The following is a 23,964-nucleotide window of genomic DNA, read 5'->3' on the forward strand; positions in this document are numbered from 1 at the left end:
CTGCTCTTTGTACTCTTTCTAATTTTATAATATTCTTCTTTGTATGAGGAGACCACACCACTGCCACATATTCCAATCTTGGTCTTATCATGGAAATCAACAACTTTTTATCATTTCTTAATCCAAATATGAGAATGTCATTTGTATTCTTTTTAACAAATTCATCGCCTCTCCAGTAATTTTATCAATGCATATGTCTGGAGTAAAATTTTCAATTACTGTTACTCCCAAATCCACTTCCTCTTTTGACTTCTTTAACTTCACACCATCCACCTCATAATGATATTGTATTCTTTTCTTACTCTAACTAAACGCCATTTTTTTTTTTTTAATGTAGGAGGGACACTGGCCAAGTGTAACAAAAATCCAATAAAAAAAATGCCCACTGAAATGCTAGTCCCATAAAAGGGTCAAAGCAGTAGTCAAAAATTGATGAATAAGTGTCTTGAAACCTACCTCTTGAAGGAATTCAAGTCATAGGAAGGTGGAAATACAGAAGTAGGCAGGGAGTTCCAGAGTTTACCAGAAAAAGGGATGAATGATTGAGAATGCTGGTTAACTCTTGCGTTAGAGAAGTGGACAGAATAGGGGTGAGAGAAAGAAGAAAGTCTTGTGCAGCAAGGCTGCGGGAGGAGGGGAGGCATGCAGTTAGCAAGATCGGAAGAGCAGTTAGCATGAAAATAGCGGTAGAAGACAGCTAGAGATGCAACATTGCAGCAGTGAGAGAGAGGCTGAAGACAGTCACTTAGAGGAGAGGAGTTGATGAGATGAAAAGCTTTTGATTCCACCCTGTCTAGAAGAGCAGTATGAGTGGAACCCCCCAGACATGTGAAGCATACTCCATACATGGACAGATAAGGCCCTTGTACAGAATTAGCAGCTGGGGAGGTGAGAAAAACTGGCGGAGATGTTTCAGAACGCCTAACTTCATAGAAGCTGTTTTAGCTAGAGATGAGATGTGAAGTTTCCAGTTCAGATTATAAGTAAGGGACAGACCGAGGATATTCAGTGTAGTAGAGGGGGACAATTGAGTGTCATCGAAGAAGAGGGGATAGTGTCTGGAAGGTTGTGTCGAGTTGATAGATGGAGGAATTGAGTTTTTGAGGCATTGAACAATACCAAGTTTGCTCTGCCCCAATCAGAAATTTTAGAAAGATCAGAAGTCAAGCATTTATTTATAATGAATTCCATTTGTCAAGATTTACTCCATCTATTTATCTTATTTAAATCATCTTGCAGTACCACACAGTCATTTACATTTTTGGCAGTAGGCACATGCCGAAACGAAAAGTACTTACAGTGAGGTCTAAAGCACTGGATCAGGGGGATGCTGTGAACTTACCATTAAACCCAGCTGTGACCTCACTGAACGTTTCCCTTTGTGTCTCACAACACAAGAGGGCAGTCACAGCCTACCCACTAAAGACAACTCTCTTCCTCCACACAAAACTACAAGCATCTAATAACACACACACTCTTCAGTCAAAATTTCAAAATTATCATGGCGACTCCTACACCAACCTCGGATTCCCCATCTGGGGAGGGGACCACAAATGTCCCCAGGTCAGACTGCCCTTCTGACAATGACTCTAGGAGTCTTGACACCCCCCTCAACTTTTTCTTTGTTAACTTCGGCAACATTCATGGTCTAAGATCTAATTTTCAATCTGTAGAACACCACCTCTCCTCTTCTAAATCTCATCTTCTTTTCTTCTTAGAAATTCAGGTGTCTGAGGCACCTGACAGTAGCCCCCTTTCTGTTCCCTCTTACCTTCTCTATCCTCATTTTCAATCCAAAGCTGGATGTTGTGTTTATATGCGCAACGACTTAACCTGTTCTCATGCCCACGCTCACGAATCTTCCAAGTTTTCCACCATCTGGCTACGACTACAGAGTCACTTTCAAACTAAATTTATCTGTGCTGTATACCTCTCATCTAACTCCTCTGACTATAAGAAATTCTTTGACTACTTAATTTCCAAAGTGGAGCACATTCTGCCTCTCTTCCCTTTTGCAGAGATCTCCATTCTTGTAGACTTCAATGTTCACCACCAGCTTTGGCTTTCCTCTACCTTCACTGACCACCCTGGTGAACTAGCTATCTTTGCTATCCTCCACGATCTAGAGCAATTGGTGCAACACCCTACTCGTATTCCTGACCGTCTTGGAGATACGCCCAACATTCTTGACCTTTTCTTTACCTCTAGCCCTTCTGCTTATGCCGTCAACCTGTCTTCTCTATTGGGCTCCTCCGATCACAATCTCATATCTGTATCTTGTCCTATCACTCCAATCCCTCCTCAGGATCTCCCTAAGAGAAAGTGCCTCTGGCATTTTGCCTCTGCTAGTTGGGGGAACCTGAGGAGGTATTTTGCTAATTTTCCTTGGAATGACCACTGCTTCCATGTCAGAGACCCATCTTTGTGTGCAGAGCACATAACAGAGGTGATATTGTCTGGCATGGAGGCATACATTCCTCACTCTTTTTCTTGACCTAAAACCTTCCAAACCTTGGTTTAATACAGCTTGTTCTCGTGCTGTACATGATAGAGAGGTGGCCCCCAAAACATCACCAGAATCTCATGCACCTTATATTTCTGCCTGGAACCATGCCAAGTCTGTTCTCCAACTAGCCAAAAACTCCTTCATTAACAGAAAGTGCCAAAATCTTTCAAGATCTAACTCCCGTCGTGATTTCTGGCATCTAGCAAAAAAATATCTCCAATAACTTTGTTTCTTCTTCTTTGCCTCCTTTATTTCAACCAGATGGCACCACTGCTATCACATCTATCTCTAAAGCTGAACTCTTTGCTCAAACCTTTGCTGAAAACTCCATCTTGGACAATTCTGGGCTTGTTCCTCCCTCTCCTCCACCCTCTGACTACTTCATGCTACCTATTAAAATTCTTCGCGATGATGTTTTCCATGCCCTCACTGGCCTAAACACTCGGAAGGCTTATGGACCTGATGGGGTCCCTCCTATTCTCCAAAACTGTGCCTCTGTGCTTGCACCTTACCTAGTCAAACTCTTTCAGCTCTATCTGTCAACATCTACCTTTCCTTCTTGCTGGAAGTTTGCCTACATTCAGTCTGTTACTAAAAATGGTGACCATTCTAATCTCTCAAACTACCATCCTATTGGTTTAATTTCCTACCTATCTAAAGTTTTTTAATCTGTCCTCAACAGGAAGATTCTTAAACATCTATCATTTCACAACCTATTTGATCACCAGTATGGGTTCCATCAAGGCCACTCTACTAGTGATCTTCTGGCTTTCCTTACTGAGTCTTGGTCATCCTCTTTTAGAGATTTTGGTGGAACTTTTGCTGATGCCTTGGATATATCAAAAACATTTGATAGAGTCTGGCACAACAAAGCTTTGATTTTCAAACTACCTTCCTATGGCTTTTATCCTTCTTTCTGTGACTTCATCTGAAGTTTCCTTTCTGACCATTCTATTGCTGCTGTGGTACACGGTGACTGTTCTTCTCTTAAATCTATTAACATTGGTGTTCCTCAGGGTTCTGTCCTGTCACCCACTCTCTTCTTATTCATCAATGACATTCTAAACCAAACTTCTTGTCCTGTCCACTCCTATGCTGATGATACCACCCTGCACTTTTCCATGTCTTTTCATAGATGTCTAACCCTTCAGGAAGTAAACATTTCACACAGAGAAGCTACAAAATGCCTGACTCCCGACCTTTCTAAAACTTCTAATTGGGGCAGAGCAAACTTAGTATTGATCAATGCCTCAAAAACTCAATTCCTCCATCTATCAACTTGATACAACCTTCCAGACAACTATCCCCTCTCCTTCAGTGACACTCAACTATCCCCCTCTTCTACACTGAACATCCTCGGTCTGTTCTTTACTTATAATTTTAACATGGAACTTCACATCTCATCTTTAACTAAAACAGCTTTTATGAAGTTAGGCGTTCTGAGATGTCTCTGCCTGTGTTTCTCACCCCCCAAGCTGCTAACTCTGTACAGGGGCCTTATCCATCCATGTATGGAGTATGCTTCACATGTCTGGTGGGTTCCACTCATACTGTTCTTCTAGACAGGGTGGAATCAAAAGCTTTTCATCTCATCAACTCCTCTCCTCTAACTGACTGTCTTCAGCTTCTCTCTCATCGCTGAAGTGTTGCATCTCTAGCTGTCTACTACTGCTATTTTCATGCTAACTGCTCTTCTGATCTTGCTAACTGCATGCCTCCCCTCCTCCTGTGGCCTTGCTGCACAAGACTTTCTTCTTTCTCTCACCCCTATTCTGTCCACGTCTCTAATGCAAGAGTTAACCAATATTCTCAATCATTCATCCCTTTCTCTGGTAAACTCTGGAACTCCCTGCCTGCTTCTGTATTTCCACCTTCCTATGACTTGAATTCCTTCAAGAGGGAGGTTTCAGGACACTTATCCTTCAATTTTTTACTACCGATTTGGACCCTTTCCTGGGACTGGCATGTCAATGGGACAGTGTCCCTCCTATATAAAAAAAAAAAAGAAATCAGCTTAGTATCATCTGCAAGTAAGTTCATATGGCTATCTATTTCTTCATTTATGTCATTCACATATATTACAAACATTATCGGTCCCAACACTGACCCCTGTGGGACACCACTAGTTACTTTCAGTCAAAATTAATTTTGGTCTTGTATTACAGTTCTCATCTCTCTATCATCCAGATATTCCTCCATCCACTCCAGCAGGCTTCCTCCAATTTTTCCATGTTTTTTTTTTTTTATATTCCATAGAAATCTTTGGTGTGGTACTTTGTTAAATGCTTTCTTCAAGTCTAAGTAGACACCATCCACCCATCCATCTCTCTCCTGCACAATATCGACTACCCTTGAATAAAAGAACAGTAAGTTCATGGAGCATGATCTTCCCCTTCTAAAGCCAAATTGACAATTTACTAAAACTTTATCTCTTTCCAAGTGTTCCATCCATCTTTCCTGTATTGTTCTTTCACATAATTTTCCTACAACACTAGTCAAGGACACTGGTCTATAGTTTAGTGGATTTTCCTTATTTCCTCCTTTGTATATTGGTGTAATATTTGCTCTCTTCCAATCTTTTGGTACTATTCCCAGTGATAGTGATGTCACCACTAGACTGAATTTTACCAGCCATTTGTTCTCTACATTCCTTCAAATATCCAGTTTGATACTACATCTGGACCAGTTGCTTTATTTAAAGTTCTTCCATCATGTTAAGTTTTTTCTTCATAACTGACTAGGACTGTACTTAGTATATTCCTCACCAACTTATCCCTTCCAGCATCAAACTTCCCTTCCACAATAAATACTGATCTGAAACTATTGTTCATAACCTCCACCATGTCCTGTGCATCATCATAGATTTTTCCTTCAACTTTCAATCTTGATACACCTTACTTCTTCATCTTCCCATTAATATGTCTAAAGAATAGTTTGGGTTCATTTACACACTTATCTATTATATCTCTTTCATAGTTTCTTCTCTCCATTCTTATTATCTCAATGTACTTGTTTATAGCATCAATATATTCCTCCCATCTGCTCTCAGTTTTCCTCTTCTTCTATCTATTCCAAGCATTTGATTTACGATTTCTAGCCTCTTTGCATTTTGTATTGAACCATTCTTTACCCTTTCTACATCTTGCTCCTCCTTTAGGTACAAATTTCTCCACAGCAGAATTATATATCCTTATAAATTCATCCCATTTTTCCTGAACATCTTCTGCATCTTCAAAGTCTTTCCAGTCCATGGCAACAAAGTACTTTCTTAATTTTTAGAAGTCAGCTTTACTATATTTAAATCTTCTTGCCTTATAATTTTCATCAGTAATTACATTTTCGTTTTTCAAATTAAATTCTATCAACACATGATTACTTTTACCAAGAGGACTGTCATAGTGTATACTTTCAATAATTTCCATGTCCTTGGTAAACACTAAATCAAGTCTTGATGGTTTATCTCTTCTGTTAGATCTGGTATCACAATCAACCCACTGAGTCATCAAGTTTTCCACTGCCCAGTTCAGTAGTCTATTACTCCATGAGCTCTCACTTCCAGTAGTTGTCAGTGTCTCCCAATTTATCTCCTTGCAATTAAAATCACCAACAATAACTGTATCACTACTTTCCATCACTCTCTTTTCAAGGCCTTTTAGCAGATCTACCAACATCTCTTCATGCTCTTCTTTTCACCAAGCATTGGTCATGGGTGGCACATACACTCCTACATAATTCATTATCCTTCCATTTCCACTTATAATCATCACTTGTAGATGCTTTTCTTTTTGCCAAGTGTTGGTCATAGGTGGCACATACATTCCTACATAATTCATTATCCTTCCATTTCCACTTTTAATCGTCACTTGTAGAATTTCAGACTTGTCTTCACTTTTTATTACCTTCTCCACTTTGACACATTTTTTAGTCAGAATTGTCACTCCATCTCCTCCTTTATCACTTTTATTTTTCATCCATAAATCATATTCATCATCACCAATGTCAGGAGTTCCCCATTCATTTTTCCAGTGTGTGTGTGTGTGTGTGTGTGTGTGTGAAAGTAAGAACAATCTTAGGAATTGTTAAATAGAATGAGATTGACAGAATGGAAATGGAATTACATATATGAGAGTGAGAAAGATTGAAGCAAAAATGACATTAAATGAATGAATGAGAGAGAGAGAGAGAGAGAGAGAGAGAGAGAGAGAGAGAGAGAGAGAGAGAGAGAGAGAGAGAGAGAGAGAGAGAGAGAGAGAGAGAGAGAGGTATCACTCCCTTGTCCCTTATGTCTGACATATAAGGGGAGGGAAGGTGACAGGGAGGAAGGTTTGAGACAAGATGAAAGAAGGGAGAGGAAAGGATAAAAGGTAGGAAAAGACAGGCGATGAGTAGGTGAGTAGGTGCAACATAGCTCCACTCATCTGTCCGACCACCAGTACCGAAGCCTCAGTATTACTCAACATGCCACATCGCCTCACCCTTGTCCCTCACTTCTCGGTCCTCTCCCATCGTTTACAAGGCACCCCCATTTCACATCACTGTCAGTTCATTCCTGGACTCAATGGCCCACATTCCCTACTGGATTTAGCTGCCAACTCCCACATGGACATCACACCACTCCCCTGCCAGTCTTTGGCTGAGTATAGTGTGCACCATGTTCTCTCTCCTGTGTCTCACAGTGTTAGGATTAGCTTTTAGTCTTAAGTTTGGTTAGGATGTGTTCTCCCCTGTGTTTTTATGTTATTATTTATGTGTTTATTTATGTTTAGGTTGGTGGTGGATTTACTTTTCTTGTGCATTTGTGTTATTGTTTCCATGTGCCTTTTTATTTGTGTTATCAAATTCAAGTAAGGGACCACAGTTTTGACTACCCCGCAACAAGATTGTTCAACCCTTATAACTTTCCTACCTTTATTGTTGCATGTTTTGGGCTCCTTCAGGGTAGTCTTCTGCTTAAAACTCCATGGTCCAATCCTTATTCGTAACAACTGGCAACTGTGACAGGACCCTTGTCACTTGTAATCATTGTCAAACAAACTCCTTGTTCCCTCCCTTTTATGTTTTCCTATTACTATATGTAGCAAAATTTAAAGTTGCCTTTTGACTTGCACTTGCTCCCTTTTGTGGTTGAAACTGCATTTGTTATTTTCACATTGGCATTTCATTACTGTGTTATGACAGAACAGCTATATAGGTACATGAGTCATCATTGTGACACTTACTCATTGTTGTATGTGTACATGCAGTTACGTAGTGAATATTACTCCAATGTTGTGATTATCTGGATCTTTGTTAATGCCTTACCCTCACTGCACAGAGATCATTATTTCCCTTGTATTCAACTTAGAGCTACTAGTTAGTTCTGAGCTCCCCCGTTCCTCCTTAATGTATCAGATTCTCAAGAAACTGGGGTAATCCAGATCTTGTGTCAGTGCCATAACTCTCCATTTCCTCTTTCAGGTCTCATAGTGACAGTACTTGTTAGTGTTTTTTGCTTGAGAATAACTTCGGGAATTTTCCAAGATTGTCTGAGTTATCACTGTCAAACTCTTTTGCTTAAGCTAATCACTCACCTCATTATCTCTTCTCCCTCTTTCCATCACTATGTTTTCTGCTAGTTTTGATATTGATGAATTCTGTGAAGGTCTTTCCTATGCTAAGTTGAAGGGTCAGAATCTTAAGAAGAATGATTAGAAGGCCATAGCCAAGCACTTTAACAACCAAACCTCACATCAAATGACTAAATAGGTAATAAAAAATGTGGGATATAAGTTAGTGAACCAAGGTATTGAGATGTACCCTTGGCTGACAAGTTACAATGAGCTTAGCTCAGAGTGATCAATCCCCTCCCATGGAAAGGACTGTCAGTCCCTTGGAACTTTGAGTACTAATCAGTTTGAGTACCAATTAAAAAAGCAACAGATGCAATTAAAACAGTCTCAATTAGAGCAAGAAGTCAAATTAAAGGAGTTGCAAATAAGACAGAGGCATGAAATTATTCACAATTCAAACAAAAAGAAATGGACCAAAACGAGAAAATTAATGTCTTTAATCCAGCTAGTGTTTCTTCATTAATACCAACTTTTGACGTAAATGATTCATTCAGAGTTTTCAAAAGTGTTGCTAGACAACAACAGTTCCTCCACAACCAGTGGATCTCTCTAATCATTCCTAAGCTGACAAGTAAAGCTCACAGAGTGTATAGCAGTCTGTGAAACCTTAAAGAGTAGCTTATTTCATCACCCCAGACAGTTATTGACAACAGTTTGATGGCTCATAAGATGCACCTTTTCTCCAAAAATAAAGTCTCAGGAAATGAGCCTGCATCCTATGAGGCCAAGGTTCAGCATTGAGGCAGTGGTTGCTGGTAAGTTTATGGCAGCAGAGGCTCTAAAATCAAACTCCAGACATCTTTGCACATGTAAATAAAGTGATGATTGGTACTACACCACAAAACAACTCTTTCTTTCAAGGTAACAATATATAATAGGTCATACTTACCAGTAATTCATATAGGATGACACCAGTCAGGAAGAATTTGCCTAAGTGACGATGCACCACGCATTTCATGTACCAAAACAAACACACGGTCAGTTACGTGCTGAGCCCAGTGATATGGGCAAGCTTCACTGCGTTCTTTATGGTGTGATCCTGTTACTCTTTGAAGTAAGACACACTTTCATACAAATAAAATTGCACCTATCTTTTAAAATTCTTATGAACAAACTTTATTACCAGCGTAGTCTCTCACAGTCACTGCCAACGCCATATGCCAGGTACATGTTTATATCTCACAACAAGATTGGTACGTAGGCTACTAGCAAATATTAAAGTTTTTAAGATGCAAAATATTGGGATCTAATAATGATCTAAATGTATGAGAGAGTTTTCAAATGTCTGGTGAAATGCTTCACTTCATATTCAGAGCTTAAATCCACTCATTTATCTTTTTTTCATTTCAATGTCTGCCAAAACTGGGTGCGTCTTATGAGCCATCAAGTATGGTATGTCAAACCTCTTTCTCACACCTTCATAGAGTTTGCTAGTGAGAAACAATTGAAAAAATGGCTGAAAGCTACTCAAACTACTACGTTTTCAGAACTGGTTAATCTGATCATAATGGAGGAGTGGAAAGGTAAGCTTCCATTCAACATTTTGAGACACATAGAGGAGTGTGGTGTTGACAAACTCATGCAGGCAGTCGGGGTGGCTGCTGTATATGCCTTGTTGATGAGCTCACTAAATAACAGAGGATGTGATACCACCCAGAATGCTAGGTCTTCTGGGGAAAGTTTTGGTAATGTGGGTGCAATTATTGTAAAAATCCAGGTCACACCATTCATAGTTGTAGACATCCAAATTGTAAATTTTCTCACCAGCCAGGCCCACCACCTAAAAAGTCTGTAGCCTATATATACATAATAAAGAGATGGCTCACAAAAGGTACTTGAGCCTTCCATTACCTAAATCTCATGGTCTTTATGTCCAGAACCATGCCAAATCTGTTTTCCAACTAGCCAAAAACTCCATCATTAATAGAAAGTGTCAAAATCTAACACCCCTTGGGATTTCTGGTACCTACCCAAAAACATCTCCAGTAACTTAACTTCTTCATCTTTCCCTCCTTTATTTCAACCTCATGGTACCATTGCCATCTCATCTCTCTCTAAAGCTGAACTTTTCACCCAAACTTTTGCTAAAAACCCTACCAAGAATGATTCAGGATTTGTTCCTCCCCCTCCTCCACCCTCTGACTACTTCATTAAAATCTTTTGTAGTGTTGTTTTCCATGCCCTTGCTAGGCTCAACCCTCTGAATGATTATGGACCTGATGGGGTCCCTCCTATTGTTCTCCAAAAATGTGCCTCTGTGCTTGCATCCTGCCTTGTCAAACTCCTACAACTCTGTCTATCAACACTTACATTTCCTTCTTGCTGGAAGTTTGCCTACATTCAGCTTGTTCCTGAAAAGGGTGACTGCTCTAATCCCTTAAACTACCATTCTATCATTTTAATTTCCTGCCTCTCTAAAGTTTTTCAATCTATCCTCAACAGGAAGATACTTAAACATGTATCATTTCACAATCTTCTATCTGATTGATAGTATGGGTTCTGTTGAGCCTGCTCTACTGGTGATCTTCTGGCTTTCCTTACTGAGTCTCAGTCATCCTCTTTTAGGGAGTTTTGTGAAACTTTTGCTGTTACCTTACACATATTGTCAAGTTATTGGCCAAGTTTACCTTGAATGGGATCACGTTTTCTTAGTGTCCCCCGTGTTCCAGTTACCTGCCATTCGGGCATTATCCTTATTATTGTTTATAAGTAGTGTAAGGCTTATTTACCCATTTTATATCATGTAGTATTATTCTCTTCATAATTTAAGTTCTCTATATCTTTGTATGTATAAGGGAGAAACTATAATTGAGGTAGAAATATGTTGAAAACAAGGGGAGCTTGAGTGGGCAACAACACATTCTAAGGAGGGGAACGCAGAGCGCCTTAGGTTGTGAGGTATATCAGAGGGAAGGCGTTTCTCAGAGAAGAATCTTGGTGTGGATTGGTGATGGAGTGGTGTGTGGAGGTATTAGTGGTGTAGCGGTATAACCTTGATATCCAGGATCAGGTTAGTTAGTCTTTTGTGGTACCAAGAGCTCTTGTCCGCTGAAATTCGGTTGTCGAGTTGTGCCGGTGACACTGTTCGAAGGGGTCATAGGTCAAACTGGCAGCCATTTTGTGAGTGGAAGTTGTGGTGTTGACCTTGGAAGCTGGTGTTGTGGTGTATTGGTGATTTTGGGGATGATGTTATGGTGTTATGGGTAATCTTTGGTGATGATGGTAATCTCCTGTGAGGCTTGAGGAGGTGAAATACGGGAATTATTGTCTGGAGACGCGGTAATGGCGTCTGAATAAATTCCTGCGGTTGAGGGGAATATTTCTGTGACTGGTGGAGGTGTAAACGGGTTCTGGTGCTGTGGGAAGTGACGAGAACGTCATGTAGTAATTTGTACTACCTTATGTTGTTTGTGAATTATTATTAGTATTAATATATGTGCTTGTAACATAGAATAATCATGTTTTCTACTCCCCCAACATTAATCTGGTATTAGAGGTGATTCCAGGTGTGCTGAGTCAAGGTAAGGATAGAGTGAGAGATAATTCTGGCGATTTCGGATAGGTCGGGTAGGCACTCGAAGCCTTTAAAAATTCAGACCTTTAAAACTTTCCGGGATCAGTGTAACGTCCACTTTCTTGCAAAGATAACCGGGATCGTACGATCGTAAGTAAGTAAGCGATTGTGACAATATCAAAAGCTTTTGATAGAGTCTGGCACAAAGTTTTGATTTCCAAATTAACCTCTTACAGGTTCTATCCTTCTCTCTGTAACTTTATTTCAAGTTTCCTCTCTGCCCATTCTATTGCTGCTGTGTTATAGTCACTCTTCTTCTCCTAAGTCTGTTAACAGTGGTGTTCCTCAAGGTTCTGTCCTGTCACCCACTCTTCCTATTATTCATCAATGATCCTTTAAACTAAACTTCGTGTCCTATCCACTCCTACACTGATGATACCACCATACACTTTTCCACATCGTTTCATAGATGTACAACCCTTCAAGAAGAAAATAGCTCACTCAGGAAAGCTACAGAATGTCTGAATGTTCAGTGCTTCAAAAACTCAATTCTCCCATCCATCTATTCAACACAACTTTCCAGACAACTATCCCCTCTTTTTCATTGACACTAAACTGTCCCCTTCTTCTACTCTGAACATCCTCTGTCTGTCCTTCACTTATAATTACAGAAGTACATGAGACTTACCGTAGGTTAGTTGAAATGTGCTTCGGATTTTGCGAGGCACATCACGTCTGCTAGATGGTAGAGTTCACATGAGATACACTACACTTTGCCACACAGTCAGTCTTTAAAGATACAACTACCCACATGAAATATTATCTCCCAACCCTTCCAGTCAGTGAATTTTTGTTGTGTAAACCAAGAATCATCAATTAACAAAGGGAGGGAGTGGAGGGCATGTGAACTCTACCATCTAGCAGACGTGATGTGCCTCGCAAAATCCGAAGCACATTTCAACTAACCTACGGTAAGTCTCACGTACTTCTGTAATTTTACTTCGGCAAATCACTTGTCTGCTAGATGGTGCCGTTCACATGAGATTTTAAAGTCATGTGGGTGTTGTAAGTAAAGGGTTCTGTCAAAATTCACATTTTGTAAATAGGTGTAAATAAAAGTTCCTATTACAAAAACTTAATTTCATTTATGAAAATAGAACATGATTTTTACTGCTGATAACATTTCAAACCTTACATTATACTGAGCCTAGCACTGCTTCTTGAAAAGGGTCTATTTCCCCTTGTATATCCTTATTATAATATTTAGCAAATGTGGCTTCCTGTGTCCAACCAGCTTTTGCCATGATGGTGGCAATAGGCACATCCAGTGCCTTGGCCTTAGACACTGATGCAGGTCTAATACTACCTGCTGTGTACCTCTTGGTATCGATTCCACACTTACATAACATGGTCTTAAGCCACCTTGCCACTGTGTCCTTGGAAACACTCCTATGAGGTTTTATATAACTTATGAGTAGTCTCCCATCTGCATTTCCAGATTCTGTCCTTAGCCTCTCAGTTCTTTCTATATATTCTTTCATAGTCTTAACTACACACAATCTGTAATCCTGAGGATAAGCTTTAAATACAATAGTACGAACATTAAATTTTGGCCTACATTGCTTGATGTTACCTCCTAACAAGACTGAAACAGATTCTTCTCCAAATGCCATATTCACCAACGATAATAAGTGCAAAGTTTGGATCCTGGCTGCTTGTGTCATTGCCATCAGCATAACCATTTTTAGCGATAAGTCTTTCAGTGTTAGGCTGTGTAGTGGTTCCATGAGTCTTATCTTTTGTAATACGAGTTTCACATCCCAGGTCGTCGCATACCTGGGTGTAGAAGGGCGTAAGTTGAAGACTCCCCGCAGAAATCTGTTGACAAGTGGGTGATTGCCCGCTCTGCAGCCTTCCACCATAATTCCTATTGCAGATAGAGCCCCTCTCGCCATGTTAATGCTTTCATAACCCACACCCCTTTGAAAGTTATGAGTCAGAAAGTTTAATATATCTGCTACAGATGGTGCAATGGGATTAATGTTCCATCTACTACAAAAGAGTGTCCACCTCTTGATGTGAGTGTTGTATTGTCTACCTGTTGCTGGTTTCCAAGAGGCCATAATGATTTCCGTACCTTCTTTAGATATGCCACGTTCTCCAAGTTGTTTCCGGACAACTGACAAGCCATCAAATTTGTGTGTTTCATTATTGGGTGTTCCTCTGCAGTTGACGGATGCATTAGCACATTTTTCCTTCTCTGTATGACCCGAGGGTCGTCTACTAGCATCCGAAGGAGCATCCCCATCCACGGTTGTGATGGCCAAAGTGGCACTATGATCCATCCTCTGGTCCTTTCCTCCCTTAACTTCTGCAGACATTTAGAGATCAGAGAGAAGGGAGGAAAGAGGTAAACCAATTTAAAATTAGCCCATGGAATTGTAAATGCATCAATATATGCAGCCTCTGGATCTGGTGTCCATGCACAGAATGGAGTCATTTGTTTGTTCAAACGTGAAGTGAATAGGTCTATACAAGGATTCCCAAATATAGAATACAATTCCTTAAATATCATCTCATTCAGTTGCCACTCATGTCTGTCATTAAAGGAACGTGACGCCTCGTCGGCCATGACGTTACATTTGCCTGGTATGTGGGAAGCTGTCAGCCATACCCCATTACTAAGACACCATTCCCAGATGTCCCTACTGATGGCATCACAAACTATTGACTTAACACCTCCCATCTCATTCACGTAATTAATCGCTGTGGTGTTATCACATAACACCCTGACGTGTAAACCTCTAAGGAGATGTGTAAAAGATCTCAATGAGAATGATATAGCCAATAATTCACGTGCATTAATGTGTGAACGCACCTCTTCAGGGGACCATCTGCCATTGGTAGTGATGTTATTTAGGCAACCTGCTCATCCTAGATTTGAAGCATCTGTGAACAACTCAGTATCTGGTGCATTTCTGAATATTTTCCTGTTTTGATTCTCCAATTCCTTAATCCACTAGTTTAGATCTGTTCTAATCTCCTCTGTAATGTTCATCCATCTATTAAAGTCTCCACATGCCTTTTCGAAAGCCTTGATCTTTGCTCTTTCCATCCTCCTATAGTGCATCTTCCCCATCTCTACAGCTGGGATTGCTGCCACCAGCAGGCCAATCACTCTTGCCACAATTCTAATTTTTTCTCTCTGTCTATTGACTAAAAGAGAGCAATGCTGTATAATCTTATCCCTCCTACGCGCCGGCAAGGTAACTGTCATGGCCACCGAATCTATCACATTACCTAAATACTCAATATGCTTAGTGGGACTCAAAACAGATTTCTCCACATTTATGCAGAAACCTACACTCTGCAACAACTGAATGATGTCATTCATGTAATCAAAAGATCTCGGCAAAGAGCTACTACACAGAAGCGTATCATCAATATAACTAGTGATGTTGTGGCCTTTATGCCTAAGTGTAGAGAAAACTGGCTTCAGAAGTTTTGTAAATAGACGAGGACCATCCGAAAACCCGTTAGGTAGACATGTGAACTGGTAAATCTTATCCAACCATCTAAAACACAGATATTTTTGTTGTTCCTCTGCAATTTTTACTGAATAATAGGCTTTCTTAAGGTCTATAGAAGCCATATAATCTCCTTGACTAAGCAACTGTAATGCTTGTTCAAAATATTCCATTTTAAAATGAGTATATTCTACATGCCTGTTCAGTTTTTCAAGATTTAACACCATCCTATAATCCCCAGTCTTATTCTTCCTCAGAAAAACTGGTGAAATTATTTGTTGATCTTGTCTATGTGTCTCTATGATGGCCTTTATCTCTAACAAGTTTTTAACCTCCTGATGCATAATCAGTTTATCTTCCTCACTAAAGACATACTGTATATCCTCTTTAAATAAATATCCGATATTAGCTTCATCTATATTCAGATGACAATGTTCCACCATATCCAAAATGAACAGGTCACTTGTAATCACAAGCCATTTATTGATAAACTTGTGAAGTTGCCCAGCCTCAAATTGTTCTCTCACCTGGGTTAACGCCGGGGGTTGTGTTGACCCCGGCCTCTCACATTTTTTGTTGTCCAAGCTTGAGCAGGGTAGGAGCGCCTGTGTTCACCACTGGAGGGCATCCTGCGAAAACCATGTGGCTATCTGGACTGGAATCCATGGGAGGAGGCCTTGGCAAAAAAAGTTACATTGTTTACCTCCACCAAATCTGCCACTGCTTGCAGTCCAAGATGTAGGCTTCTTAAAAGTGAGCTTGGTTTTCAGCCTTTCTGCCTCCTCAATATTTCTGTTGGCTTGTGACAGGTCATCCCCAAACAATAGACCCGTCATGAGAGCCTTGTCAGCACACAATTGAGAATATTTGGGATTAATGTCCCTCTTTATGATATGTCGCCTGGTCAAGTTATTTCTGTAGTGGGCATTACCCAATAATGCCAATGCACCATTGAGCATGGCTACCTCATTAGCGATAATTTGGTGCTCTTCATCACGTGCCACCTTGTCTAGCACAGTAAGCGATTTAACAACAATAGTAGCTGCCTTGGTAATATCTTTTCCCACTTCCCTTAAGCGGAAGACTGCCTTCTTTGCCTCTGCAGGCAGCGCATCCAGGACCTGTGTGTTGCAATCCACTTGAGTTAATGCATGGCAGTTACTTGGTCTAAATGTCACCTCATCCTCTACAATGGCTTTGTAATCTTCCTGCCTCATGCCATTAATAAACAGGTGGTTCACCATTGCAGCAATTTCCTTGTCAAGTTCTTTTGAGACAGTTTCCATGGGTCCATAATTCTTAGCACCTTGTAACAGTATACTATCATGAGGAACATCCCTCTGGATTTCCTCTTCCTCATCACTGTCCTCCCTCAGTGGAGTTCTAAATCCAGAAAATCCTGCCTTTGATTCCTGAGAATCTGGCACCAAAGTATTATTTGACACCGACTGGGGAGCATTGTTATGAACTGCTTGTGACTTCACAGCCCTGTTTTCCTTCTTAAGCTTGTCCATGTCCTTCCTCAACTCAGTCAAAGCATCCATAATCATGCCCAAAGAAGGCGCAGTGCTGTCTTCACTATCGTATTTTGGAGAAGGGGAAGGTGACCGAGAGTAACTTAACCTCTCATGACGAGTAGAACGGCTCTTGGATCAGGATCTTTCTTCATCATGTTTACTCCCCTTGTGTAGTTCCTTTATTTTAGCTGAGTTGCGTGGCATGCTGGTAGTACTGAATCTCTCAGGACTGGGGCAAGCATCAGAAGGCGTCCTAGACATGGCGGCGAATGTTAACAAGATGCCACCCTTTTCAACAGCAGTTTTTTTTTATAACTTCACAGGTGCCTTAACCTCTCACTGTAAATCAAAAAAATTTTTCCTATAGTAATCTGGGAAGTCAAATGTCCCCAGGCTTGTAAATAAGGCAATATTCCTCTTGTCCCAATAATGGGTAACAAGATGGAACCATCTTGCACCTATGTCGGCTCACGAGAGTGCCCAAATATTGTCATATATATATAGCATAAAATATTTGCCAATAATCTGCCTTATATCAAGTAACGGATATCATATAACCAATAATCCGCCCTTATACAAGGTAACGGATATTTATAGTCCACAATCCGCCCTTAAATCAGGTAACGGATTCAAATAGGCAACACTCCGCCCTTATCAGGTAACGGAAATCATAATACACAATCCAAACAAGAAAACTGTAATATTCCTATCACTCACCGATAACAGAAGTTGTAACAACTTAACATGAGGCGGGACCGATGTCCGACTTGTGTGGTGTCTGTGCAGTAACTGACTGTGTGGCGAAGTGTAGTGTATCTCATGTGAACGGCACCATCTAGCAGACAAGTGATTTGCCAAAGTAAAATCTAAACCGGAAACTTCACATATCACCTCTTGCTTAAATATGGATATGGAGGAGGCAGTAGACACCTGCCGAAATGATAATTACTCCCAGTGAGGTCTAAAGCACTGTTCAGGAGGTGCTGTGAACTTATCATTAAACCCAGCTGTGACCTCACTGAACATTTCCCTTTGTGTCTCACAACACAAGGGGGCAGTCACAGCCTGCCCTCTAAAGGCAACTCTCTTCCTCCACACAAAACTACAAGCATCTAATAACACACACACCCTTCACTCAAAAATTGTAAAATGATCATGGCGACTCCTACACCAACCTCGGAGTCCCCATCTGGGGAGGGGACCATAAATATCCCCAGGTCGGACTGCCTTTCTGTCGATGACCCTAAGTGTCTTGACACCCTCCTCAACTTTTTCTTCATTAACTTCTGCAACATTCGCGGTCTAAGATCTAATTTTCAATCTGTAGAACACCACCTCTCCTCTTCTAAACCTCATCTTCTTTTCCTCACTGAAACTCAGGTGTCTGAGGCAACTGACAGTAGCCCCTTTTCTGTTCCCTCCTACTTTCTCTATCCTCATTTTCAATCCAAAGCTGGATGCTGCGTTTATGTGCGCAATGACTTTACCTGCTCTTGTGCCCACGCTCTTGAATCTTCCGAGTTTTCCACCATCTGGCTACGACTACAGAGTCACTCTCATACTAAATTTATCTGTGCTGTGTACCTCTCACCTAACTCCTCTGACTATAAGAAATTCTTTGACTACTTAACTTCGAAAGTGGAGCACATTCTGACCCTCTTCCCTTTTGCAGAGATCTCCATTCTTGGAGACTTCAATGTTCGCCACCAGCTTTGGCTTTCCTCTCCCTTCACTGACCATCCTGGTGAATTAGCCTACAACTTTGCTATCCTCCATGACCTAGAGCAATTGGTGCAACACCCTACTTGTATTCCTAACCATCTTGGAGATACGCTCAACATTCTTGACCATTTCCTGACCTCTAATCCTTCTGCTTATGCTGTCACCCTTTCTTCTCCGTTGGGCTCCTCCAATCACAATCTCATATCTTTATCTTGTCCTATCACTCCAATCCCTCCTCAGGATCCCCCTAAGCGAAGGTGCCTCTGGTGTTTTGCCTCTGCTAGTTGGTAGGACCTGAGGAGGTATTTTGCTGATTTTCCTTGGAATGACTACTGCTTCCGTGTCAGAGACCCGTCTTTGTGTGCTGAGCACATAACAGAGGTGATAGTGTCTGGCATGGAGGCATACATTCCTCACTCTTTTTCTCGTCCTAAACCTTCTAAACCTTGGTTTAACACAGCTTGTTCTCGTGCTATACATGATAGAGAGGTGGCCCACAATAGGTACTTAAGCCTTCCATCACCAGAATCTCATGCACTTTATATTTCTGCCCGGAACCATGCCAAGTCTGTTCTCCAACTAGCCAAAAACTCCTTCATTAACAGAAAATGTCAAAACCTTTCAAGATCTAACTCACCTCGTGATTTCTGGCATCTAGCCAAAAATATCTCCAATAACTTTGCTTCTTCTTCTTTCCCTCCTCTATTTCAACCAGATGGCACCACTGCTATCACATCTATTTCTAAAGCTGAACTCTTTGCTCAAAACTTTGCTAAAAAAAAACTCTACCTTGGACGATTCTGGGCTTGTTCCTCCCTCTCCTCCACCCTCTGACTACTTCGTGCCACCTATTAAAATTCTTCACAATGATGTTTTCCATGCCCTTGCTGGCCGAAACCCTCGGAAGGCTTATGGACCTGATGGGGTCCCTCCTATTGTTCTCCGAAACTGTGCCTCCGTGCTTGCACCTTGCCTAGTCAAACTCTTTCAGCTCTGTCTGTCAACATCTACCTTTCCTTGTTGCTGGAAGTTTGCCTACATTCAACCTGTTCCTAAAAAGGGTGACCGTTCTAATCCCTCAAACTACCGTCCTATTGCTTTAATTTCCTACCTATCTAAAGTTTTTGAACCTATCCTCAACAGGAAGATTCTTAAACATCTATCACTTCACAACCTTCTATCTGATCGCCAGTATGGGTTCCGTCAAGGCCGCTCTACTGGTGATCTTCTGGCTTTCCTTACTGAGTCTTGGTCATCCTCTTTTAGAGATTTTGGTGAAACTTTTGCTGTTGCCTTGGACATATCAAGAGCTTTTCATAGAGTCTGGCACAAAGCTTTGATTTCCAAACTACCCTCCTACGGTTTCTATCCTTCTCTCTGTAACTTCATCTCAAGTTTCCTTTCTGACTGTTCTATTGCTGCTGTGGTAGACAGTCACTGTTCTTCTCCTAAATCTATTAACAGTGGTGTTCCTCAGGGTTCTGTCCTGTCACCCACTCTCTTCTTATTATTCATTAATGATCTTCTAAACCAAACTTCTTGTCCTATCCACTCCTACGCTGATGATACCACCCTGCACTTTTCCACGTCTTTTCATAGACGTCCAACCCTTCAGGAGGTAAACATATCACGCAGGGAAGCCACAGAATGCCTGACTTCTGATCTTTCTAAAATTTCTGATTGGGGCAGAGCAAACTTGGTATTGTTCAATGCCTCAAAAACTCAATTCCTCCATCTATCAACTTGACACAACCTTCCAGACAACTATCCCCTCTTCTTCAGTGACACTCAACTGTCCCCCTCTTCTACACTGAACATCCTCAGTCTGTCCTTTACTTATAATCTGAACTGGAAACTTCACATCTCATCTCTAGCTAAAACAGCTTCTATGAAGTTAGGTGTTCTGAGACGTCTCTGCCAGTTTTTCTCATCCCCCCAGCTGCTAACTCTGTACAAGGGCCTTATCCGTCCATGTATGGAGTATGCTTCACATGTCTGGGGGGATTCCACTCATACTGCTCTTCTAGACAGGGTGGAATCAAAAGCTTTTCATCTCATCAACTCCTCTCCTCTAACTGACTGTCTTCAGCCTCTCTCTCACCGCCGCAGTGTTGCATATCTAGCTGTCTTCTACAGCTATTTTCATGCTAGCTGCTCTTCTGATCTTGCTAACTGCATGCCTCCCCTCCTTCCGTGGCCTCGCTGCACAAGACTTTCTTCTTTCTCTCACCCTTATTCTTTCCACCTCTCTAACGTAAGAGTTAACCAGTATTCTCAATCATTCATCCCTTTCTCTGGTAAACTCTGGAACTCCCTGCCTGCTTCTATATTTCCACCTTCCTATGAATTATTCCTTGAATTCCTTCAAGAGGGAGGTTTCAAGACACTTGAATATTCATCAATTTTTGACCACTGCTTTGACCCTTTTATGGGACTGGCATTTCAGTGGGCATTTTTTTTATTAGATTTTTGTTGCCCTTGGCCAGTGTCCTTCCTACATAAAAAAAAAAAAAAAAATAGCTTCTAAGAAGTTAGGTGTTCTGGGTCATCTCTGCCAGTTTTTTCATATCCCCAGCTGCTAACTCTGTACAAGGGCCTTATCCACCCATGTATGGAGTATGCTTCACATGTATGGGGAGGAGGGGGATCCACTCATACAGTGCTTTTAGACTGGATGGAATCAAAAGCTTTTTCTTCTTATAAACTCCTCTCCTCTAACTGATTGTCTTCAGCCTCTTTCTAATTGCCACAGTGTTGCATCTCTTGCTATCTTCTATTACTTTTTTCATGCTAACTGCTCTTCTGATCTTGCCAACTACATGCCTCCTCTCCTCCCATGCCTCACTCCACAAGACTTTCTTCTTTCTCTCATCCCTATTCTGTCCACCTTTCTAATGTGTAAGTTAACCAGTATTTTCAATCTTTCATCCCTTTCTCTGGAACTTCCTGCCTTCTGTATTTTCTCCTTCTTATGACATGAACTCTTTCAAGAGGGAAGTTTCAAGACATTTGTCCTCTATTATTTGATTTTTATATTTGGAGTTCTCTATGGGATCTAGCATTAAAGGGGCATTTTTTTGTTTTTTTATGCAATTTTTGTTGCCCTTGACCAGTGGCTTTCTTGCTTAAAAAAAAACTCAGACCCCGATTTTTTTTTTTTTCCAGAAAGATTACACTAAATTGTTGCCTCTTATGTCTAAATAGACAGTTAAAAGTGATATAAAGAAAAAAAAATTCCACATATGCAGAGCCTTTTATGTCTAAATAGACAGTTAAAAGTGATATAAAGAAAAAAACTCTGCATATGGGCATCATATTTGATGGCTCATAAGATGCACCTTTTCTCAAAAAAAAAAAAAAAAGCCTCGGGAAATGAGCCTGTGTCCCATGAGGCCAAGGTTCAACATTGAGGCAGTGGCTGGTGGTAAGTCTATGGCAACAAAGGCTGTAAAATCAAACCCCGGACATCTTCGCACATGTAAACAACGTGATGATTGGTACTACACAACTAAAGAACTCTTTCTTTGAAGGTAACAATTTATAATAGGTCATACTTACCGGTAATTCACATAGAATGACACCAGTCTGGAAGAATTTGCCTAAGTGACCATGCACCACGCATTGCATGTACCAAAACAAACATGCAGTTAGTTACGCGCCAAACCCGGTGACACAGACAAGTTTCTTTGCATTCTTTACAGTGTAATGACGTTACTCCTTGAGGTAAGACACACTTTCATACAATTAAAATTGCACCTATCTTTTAACATTTTTTTATGAACAAACTTTATTACCCCTGTAGTCTCTGACAGTCACTGCCAACTCCATATGCCAGGTACATGTTTACATCTCACTACTGGATTAGTACATAGGCTACTAGCAAATATTAAAGTTTTTAAATGCAAAATATTGGGATCTAATAATGATCTAAATGTATGAGAGAGTCTTCAAATGTCAGATGAAATGCTTCACTTCATATTCAGAGCCTAAATTCGCTCATTTATCTTTTTTTTTTTTCATTTCAATGTCTGCCAAAACTGGGTGCATCTTATGAGCCCATGTGTCTTATGAGCCATCAAATACAGTATATCATGTTTCTTCTGATTAGATACACTAACTTCTCCAAAAGTCACAATATGAAGTCAAAACAATTTAAATCCAATAAAATAATGTTCAGAACCTATTTCATTCCCTAAAATTAAAGTTGACAAATTGTGAGCATGTGTTCTAGTGGCAGACAGTGACTGAAATGTGACCACTGAATTCTGACTGCCATAAGACTGACAGTCATAAATTCTGTTAGTTATATAGAATATGGGCCCTGTTGTATAGACTTTAGAAGTTAAGGGTGGTGGTGATTGAGTTCATCATCCTTTCCCATTATTCTAGGAAAGTGGTATGTGAAGATGGGCCATGGACGTGCCTATGAGGAGACAAGGTCCAGCCTGGCTGAAGTGACACATTGGTACCAGCAGCAGTCTGGAGTGCCAGAGTGTGTGCAGCAACTTACCCAGTACCTCAAATACCTCCTACCAGGTTAAAATTACTGATTGTTGACAGCTTAGTGTTTGTTTGATTTCACAAATTTTCCACACAGGTTCCTTAATGTATGCAGTTTGTTAATAAAACATATCTGCAAGTACATAAAGTAAAACTGCTTGAATACAGATTCAGCTCATAAGCAAACTCACAAATTCAAAAGTGCAAGGGCTACCATGTGTATGCTTGCTAACCTCAAGCAGCTTTCCTTATGTTCTTATGATATGGGTGAAAAACCAATTCTGATCATGACCAGTTGTCACCAGCATAAATTGGGTTGTGCCACAGGTAAAGACAGAGGGGGAAGGAATAAGGTAACTTATTTTTCTAGGAGCCATACAGGTTCCTCATCAGTTCACAAGCATCTGTTCACAGGAAGCTTGTTGTGATTGAAATTAGATTATTAAATCATCCTATTATTAGTTATTTTAATCAGAGTAAAAGAATCACAATTTAAACCAGGATGATTTTTATTGTTAGGTCACAAATTTCTTATTCCACTGCTTTGTGCATTTGCATTAGCATTTGCACTCTCTACAGTCTCTAAAGTTGCCACAGTCAGTTTAAAACATGAATAGTTAACACTGTGTTTTTGTTTCTGACTTCCATGCTCCTCACATATTTCCCTTTCTCTCTCTCTCTCTCTCTCTCTCTCTCTCTCTCTCTCTCTCTCTCTCTCTCTCTCTCTCTCTCTCTCTCTCTCTCTCTCTCTCTCTCTCTCTCTCTCTCTTTTGCAGTTTTTTGTGTAATTGTCTTGTTCTGTTGTACAGGGTATGACCAAAGCTCATTTTTTCTCATCTCCATATCAATATTTCTCCAATTTGTCTTTAAATATGTGTACACTGTCTGCCATAACTGCATCTTCACTTAGTTCATTCCAGATGTCTGTCGTTTGATGCATGAAGCTAATGGGAAGCTAATTTATGTGTCATCGTATGCCTCTTGTATGTCTCTGACATTTGTAACACCAAATCTTGTCTATCTACATTTTCCATGCAGTTTATTGGTTTGTACATTGCTATCAGACCTC

The 23,964-nt window shown here is 40.5% G+C and overlaps 1 protein-coding gene across 5 annotated transcripts in view; it reads left to right on the plus strand.

Annotated features, from left to right (window-relative positions):
- Nucleotides 1–23,964, plus strand: part of LOC135112817 (monomeric sarcosine oxidase-like) — a 261,886-nt gene that overhangs the window by 203,335 nt on the left and 34,587 nt on the right. For all 5 annotated transcript variants that reach the window (XR_010274565.1, XM_064027651.1, XM_064027650.1 and 2 more), the window contains one exon: nt 22,785–22,931. Coding sequence is in view for 4 of the 5 variants with exons in the window: in XM_064027651.1 (XP_063883721.1) it covers nt 22,785–22,931 (147 nt within the window). In the remaining variant the exon portion in view is untranslated. The remainder of the gene's footprint in view (nt 1–22,784; nt 22,932–23,964) is intronic.

This window comes from Scylla paramamosain, chromosome 24 (assembly GCF_035594125.1).
Source record: "Scylla paramamosain isolate STU-SP2022 chromosome 24, ASM3559412v1, whole genome shotgun sequence".
Lineage (NCBI taxonomy): Eukaryota > Metazoa > Arthropoda > Malacostraca > Decapoda > Portunidae > Scylla > Scylla paramamosain.